This window comes from Mandrillus leucophaeus, unplaced genomic scaffold, assembly GCF_000951045.1.
Source record: "Mandrillus leucophaeus isolate KB7577 unplaced genomic scaffold, Mleu.le_1.0 Scaffold144, whole genome shotgun sequence".
Taxonomy (NCBI): Eukaryota; Metazoa; Chordata; class Mammalia; order Primates; family Cercopithecidae; genus Mandrillus; species Mandrillus leucophaeus.
Genome location: NW_012101410.1, coordinates 3,061,839 through 3,068,795, shown reverse-complemented (window position 1 = coordinate 3,068,795; position 6,957 = coordinate 3,061,839). Strand labels below are relative to the sequence as shown.

The following is a 6,957-nucleotide window of genomic DNA, read 5'->3' as shown; positions in this document are numbered from 1 at the left end:
ACTAATCCAGCTGATACAAAAATTCCCAGCTGGTGCTCGCTCCCATTTGCCTCAGCCCAGAAGTTACCATCAACAGGTCTGGTTAAAAACTCGGTTAGAGCCTGGCGTGGTGGCGCGCACCTGTCGTCCCAGCTACCCGGGAGGCTGAGGCGGGAGGATCGCTTGAGCCCAGGTGTTCGAGGCTGCGGTGAGCTACGATGGCGCAACTGCAGTCCAGCCTGGGTGGCATAGCAAGACTTCGCTCTATAAAACACGTTGTAAGGAGCGTATTTCGAGGTCCTGTGGCTCCAAAGCGGGTATGACAACCTCTCCACCGCCAGTAGGGCTCGCGCTGGTCCCTTTAAATGTTTCCTTCGGGAGCAGAGGGACCGGTCCTTTTAGAGCGCGTCCGTCCAGAAACGCGGCTGCAGAAAGAGGGTTCCGGAGCCTCCGAGTCTACTGGTTGTCCTGGCAACGCCGCTTGCTCTTCCCAAGGGGAGGACGCGGAAGAAGCCGGGGCCTGATTGCTCCAAGGCCCCGTGGGCTTCCTGCGTTTGTTGCTCCCCCAGCCGCTCATTAACTCAGGATGGCGTGGAAGGCCTCGCCCGCCTCCCCTTCTGGGCCGCGGCTCCGCTTAGGTGAAGGCCTGTTTGGGCGTCCCCACCCTGGAGAGGGGCCGGGGTCTGGATTTTCAGAACTGCCACTCTTCCAGTGGTAAATGAATGGATAACGAGCATTTGTAGGGTATTTTATGATGTTTATCAGTAAATCAATTTGATGACGTGAATACTTCCACAAGCGCTTGTTAGGCACCTCACCGCGTCTGAACCACACACCTGCCATTCTTAGTGGGGATTATTCCTCCCATTTGCCTTCAGGGTTAATTTTCTAAAGGGATTGGGACTGGAACCTAGCTCTTTTGGGGGTATTTTGCACTTTTTTCACTTAAGAACTAAAGAACTCTGACATTTGGAGTACTACAACCTGAAAGAGTTACCTATGAAGAAACACCACCTTATCCAAAATAGGAAGAGGACCACGAATACTAACATTTGGGATTATAGTAGTGCTGGCCATTATCTCATTTAATCCTGACGATGGCCTAGCTTGCTCTCCCTATTTGTAGGATACAGTGAAGGGTGGAGTCTGACCCTGAGCCCAACACAACTCTGAGATAAAATTCCACCCTGCCTCCCGGGTCCTGTTAGTGCCTCCTTTTTCCAGCGGGTGGGGACAGCTTATTATTTGGACACAGCTTGACTGGCTTTTCTTTCTATTAAGCAAAGCCCAGCGTTACCTTTGCTTAAGTAACGGCGTTCCTCTTTCCCCAGCGCTGGCGTCGATGCTCACTTCCTCCGGCCATTGGAGACTCCGTTGCTTTTTAATGGCGGCAGCGGCTGCTGGGTGAGCAGCTGGAGGCCGGACAGTGTTCGTCCCATTCGGAGAGGATTGATTTCTCCTGGCGTCACCACCGCTGGGTTGGTGGGGGTAGCTTTTCCCTGTTTGCTCCTCCACTCTTGAAGGAAGAAGAAGATGCCACTGCCATTTGGGTTGAAACTGAAACGCACCCGGCGCTACACGGTGTCTAGCAAGAGCTGTCTGGTTGCCCGGATCCAACTGCTTAATAACGAGTTTGTGGAGTTCACCCTGTCCGTGGAGAGCACTGGCCAGGAAAGCCTCGAGGCCGTGGCCCAGAGGCTGGAGCTGCGGGAGGTAAGCCACCTAAAGACTGCAGGCTGGGCGCGGGTGGCTCACGCCTGTAATCCTAGCACTGAGAGACCGAGGCGGGTGGATCACTTGAGGTCAGGAGTTCGAGACCAGCCTGGCCAACAGGGTGAAACCTCGTCTCTACTAAAAATACAAGGCCGGGCGCGGTGGCTCACGCCTGTAATCCCAGCACTTTGGGAGGCCGAGGCTGGCGAATCACAAGATCAGGAGTTCGAGACCAGCCTGGCTAATATGGTGAAACCCCATCTCTACTAAAAATACAAAAATTAGTGGATGTGGTGGTGGGCACCTGTAGTCCCAGCTACTCGGGAGGCTAAGGCAGGAGAATCACTTGAACCGGGGAGACAGAGGCTACAGTGAGCCGAGATTGTGCCACTGCACTCCAGCCTGGACTACAGAGCAAGACACCAGCTTAAAAAAAAAAAAAAAAAATTAGCTGGGCCTGGTGGTGGGCCCCTGTAATCCCAGCTACTGGAGAGGCTGAGGCAGGAGAATTGCTTGTACCCAGGAGGTGGAGGTTGCAGTGAGCTGAGAACACACCACTGCACTCCAACCTGGGCAACATGAGCGAAACTCTTGTCTCAAAAAAAAAAAAAAAAAAAAAGACACTGCAGGCTTCTCTGTTCAGCATGCTGGCTGTGTGTTCTAGCCCACTGGCCACTCACTGTGTGTCCCTGGCTGGGATGTCTGAGTTGAGCCTGTAGGTTCTCTCCTCGTGAAGCAGGAATAGATTAGAGCAAGAAGTCTTCCCTTGGGGTGCTGTATAATAACTAATGGTTCTTATTTTGAATATGTTTATATTCCCCCCTAAACGTAATCCAGAATCAAATGTGAACACACTCTGGGTTGTTCAAATTTCTATTTTCTAATATACCCCCTATGATATACTAGGTCATCCCTATCTCTAGTACAGTTTACTGACTTCATTCTTTCTTTTTTGTTCATTTTAATTTTTTTAGAGGCAAGGTCTAGCTATGTTGCCCAGGTTGGTTTCAAATTCCTAGGCTCAAGTGATCCTCCCGCAATAGGCATGTGCCACCATGTCCAGCTCCTGACTTCATTCTTTCAACATTCATTGAGTAAACAGAAAATTCATTGACTATATTCTTATAGGTCAGATCAAGGTTCTAGAGACATATTGCCTGAACTCAGTTTGAGTTCTAGTTTCCTTACCATCTGCTTCTATTACCTTGGGCAAGTTATGTGATATCTCTGAGCCCTGGTTCTCCATCTGAAGCATGGGGATGACTGTGACACCTAATTCTCAGAGTAGCATAAGGCCGTAAGCTCTGCTAACTGTTAGAGTACTGATTGGGAGGTTTGCCTAGGAAACCCCTAATCCAGTTGGTAGAAAGTTATGAAGTACTTATGTATCCGTATAATGTCTTAAATTTAAAATGTTATGCAAGGCCTGTGAAGAAAGGTCTCTAATTAAACCTAGGACCCTCCCTACCTTTGGCTGCCTGGTTCTGGGGTAAGGGAAAGTTAGAGAAACTGGTTATTCCACCTAAAAAGTCAGGAATAGATGAACTTTCTCCTGGTGACCATCCAGTCACTTATATGAGAACTCAGTACTGAAGACGCATAAGTGCCAAGCACATACGTACTTGGAAGCTCACCCTGGTGTTGTTGCCAATAAGAAAACAGGCATGATGCATGCTGTGATAAGGGAGGTAGAGGTTGTGCCATAGGCCAGAGGGAGGTGCAGCAAAAGGAAGGCTGCTCAGGGAAGTTGATTCTGAGCTGTGACCTGAGGATGGGGCAAGGGAGTCCTATCAGGGGCTGGAAGAGTTCCAACAAAGAGAACTGCACAGGGCCAAAGACACAGAGGGAGCTGGTCTGCCTGAAGCCTGAAGTGCGTGGAGGAAAGGCTGACTGTAAGGGCAGCAAATGAGGATTTTTTGTTAAAGGATTTGGATTTATCCTGAGCATAGTGGGGAAGTTTAATGAAGGGTGTAAACAGGTGTGGTACATTTGTTTCTGTGAAGAGTGAGCCCTTTGGAGAATGATTCGAAGGGCGTGGTTCAGGTACAGATGGTAGCCACCTGGAGTTGGATAGAGTTGGAGAGAGGTGGTTGAAATCTGGAGATATTCAGGACCTACCAAGTAATAGGCAGGGGTTAGCATGGGTCCAGGTTGATATTCAGGTTTTCAGTGGATGGTGGGGCTATAACAGAGAGGAAATGTGAAAGGAAGTGCAGATCTATTAGGGGCAAGGAGGAGTGTGTGGTGAGCTCGGTTTTGGAAATACTGAGTTTGAGGTGTCAATTGGAGGTGTTGAATAGACAGATGGATCTGTTGATCTGGAGTTCAGGCACGAGATCCAGGTTGGAGGGAAGAGATTGGGAAGTATCAGCCTAAGTGAGTTCATTAAAGCCAGAAGATGGTATGAGGCTCTCCAGGGGAGAAAAAGAGGACTTTGCCGACCCCTTATGGTACATTAGAGGAGGGGAGAGTGTTGGAAGGAAACTGAGATGAAACTGCCCAAGAAGAAGAAAGAAAACCAGAACAGCAGGCCTCAGTAACCAGTCCCTGTTTACTTGCATTTATTCTTTCATAGGGATGGGGTCTCACTCCATCACCCAGGCTGGAGTACATTGGCACCATCATAGCTCAATACGTCCTCAAACTCCTAGGCTCAAGTGATCCTTTTGACTTAGTCTGCCAAGAGCTGGGACTATAGGTACACAACCACACCCAGCTAATTTTTTTTTTAAACTTGTATTTTTGAGATGGAGTCTTGCTGTGTTGCCCAGGCTGGTCTGGGAGTTCTTTCCTCTAGTTATCTTCCTGCTTCAACCTCCTGAGTAGGTGGGATTATAGGCGTGTGCCTCCTTGCTTGGCTTAGTGGCTTATTCTATTTATTTATTTATTTTGCTTGCTTCGACTTTTTTTTTTCCTACTATGGTTTCTTCTTCCTGTAATTTTCTTCCTCATGCACCAGGTCTGTCTATAACGCCTAGAGTCAGCTTCTTGAAGAACTATGGTTTGTTTATTTATTTATTTATTTTGAGACGGAGTCTCACTCTGTCGCCCAGGCTGGAGTGCAGTGGCGCAATCTCAACTCACTGTAAGCGCCACCTCCTGGGTTCACACCATTCTTCTGCCTCAGCCTCCTGAGTAGCTGGGACTACAGGTGCCTGCCACCATGCCCGGCTAATTTTTTTGTATTTTTAGTAGAGATGGGGTTTCACCGTGTTAGCCAGGATGGTCTCGATCTCCTGACCTCGTAATCCACCCGTTTCGGCCTCCCAGAGTGCTGGGATTACAGGCATGAGCCACCGCGCCCGGCCTCGGTTTATTTTTATACCAGGTGTGGAATGTGTTCAGTAAATACAGGGAGAACTGAACCCACAGGCATTGCCTTCCTTCTGTTAATAAGTCCAGAGAAATTGCCATCCATTATTAGAAGTTATCAGTCTCAGGGAACTGGTAACTTTATATAGCTGTGGGTATATTTTGAGCCTGATTTTTACCAGAAGAGGAAACAGGCATGGTCCCTAGAAAATGTTTTGCCCTTGGAGAGTCTGTTCCACAGTTTCTGACATTTAGTAACAGTCAATGGTAGAAAATTTGTATAGCAAACTTTTCCTTTGAAAGCTCCAGAAGCTCTGCTCTGTAGCATATAAACAGATGGCTCAGGCGTCAGGCCTAATCTTACCAAATGACTGTTCAGAAATAATCTGAGTGGGGTCACACCTGTTTCTAGTTTGTACATATAGTCTCTGATTCATACCAAGAAATATCAGTATGTTGGTTTCTTGCACTATTCTCTCACCAAGCAAATATGGAATTATATCTTATAGATTTGGGTGAAAAACTTTGTTACTGTCCAAATATAAATGGAGGGAAAAGTCTTTCCTCTTGCTTAACTGAATACCATTTCACTTCTATAATGACAATTTTTTTTTTTGAGATGGAGTTTCACTCTTACTGCCCAGGCTAGAGTGCAATGGTGTGATCTCAGTTCACTGCAACCTCTGCCTCCCAGGTCCAAGCGGTTCTTCTGCCTCAGCCTCACCAGTAGCTGGGATTACAGGTGCCTACCACCACGCCTGGCTAATTTTTTTTTTTTTTTTTTTTAAGTAGAGACGGGGTTTTATTATGTTGGCCAGGCTGGTCTCGAACTCCTGACCTCACATGATCTGTTCACCTTGGCCTCCCAAAGTGCTGGGATTACAGGAGTGAGCCACCGTGCACGGCCCTATAATGACAGTTACAAGGGCAGCACAATAATATTATTATAACACTATACCCAAGGGTTTCAGCTATATCAGTAGTGTTTCTTACACTGGGTGTATGGGTTTTTTTTTTTTTGTTTGTATTTTTAGTCTTCATATTTTTACAAGTGTCTAAGATATATTAAATTAAAAGCAACATGGTTAATATACATATATCCAATATAGTTAACTTAGGTTGCTAACTTTCTTCTCAATTCACCATATTTGAACTGCAGAAAGTAACTTTTAAAAATGGGAAAATGAATGATCCCCTTAGGAAAATGTTGCTGTTCATTATAGCAATAGTTTCTCAAAGCTGTTGGAATTCCCTGCCTATCATTCTTCTGAGTTTCAAAACATTTTTTCAAGAGAGTCTTTGAGTCCTTATGGAGTTTAAGGGGAGCTAGAAAATTCTCTCAAATTTTAAAAGTATTTGCTGAAAAGTATATGCTGAAGGAGGTGGCTTGAAGAAGGTGGTGAGACAAGAGGGTGCCACCTGGGCATGGCCACTGCCTGGGGCATCACCTTGATGGAATCAGCACAGTCCAGAGTGCAAGAGCCAGGCTCAAAAATCTCATGTCATGGGAAGATCTGATTTAATCTAGCTCACTGAGAATGATGTGCAAAACCAGGACCCAAGTTTAGTAATTTATAAGCAGTAAGGAACTGCCAAGGGTCCCAGGTATGTGTACCCACTGCCCAGGCTAAGATTTTCCTATAGTTAGGGCACATGGGAGCCAGAACAAACCAGAAGTTTCATGGTGAACATGGAATCAGTAGAGGTGTTGCCTTGAAAAAGTAGGTATTTTCATAAGTAGGCCAGGCGTGGTGGCTCATGCCTGTAATCCCAGCACTTTGGGAGGCCGAGGTGGGCGGATCACCTGAGGTCAGGAGTTCAAGACCAGCCTGTCCTGGCCAACATCGTGAAACCCCATCTCTACTAAAAGTACAAAAAAATTACCTGGGCGTGCTGGTGTATGCCTGTAGTCCCAGCTACTTGGAAGGCTGAGACAGGAGAATCACTTGAACC

At 47.0% G+C, this 6,957-nt stretch overlaps 1 protein-coding gene across 1 annotated transcript in view; it reads left to right on the top strand.

Annotated features, from left to right (window-relative positions):
- Window positions 1-437: 437 nt before the first annotated feature.
- PTPN21 (protein tyrosine phosphatase, non-receptor type 21) overlaps window positions 438-6,957 on the top strand; it is a 91,310-nt gene continuing 84,790 nt past the window's right edge. Inside the window, exons 1-2 of the mRNA XM_011974322.1 lie at window positions 438-617; window positions 1,311-1,692. Coding sequence (XP_011829712.1) covers window positions 1,513-1,692 — 180 coding nt within the window. The 5' untranslated portion in view covers window positions 438-617; window positions 1,311-1,512. The remainder of the gene's footprint in view (window positions 618-1,310; window positions 1,693-6,957) is intronic.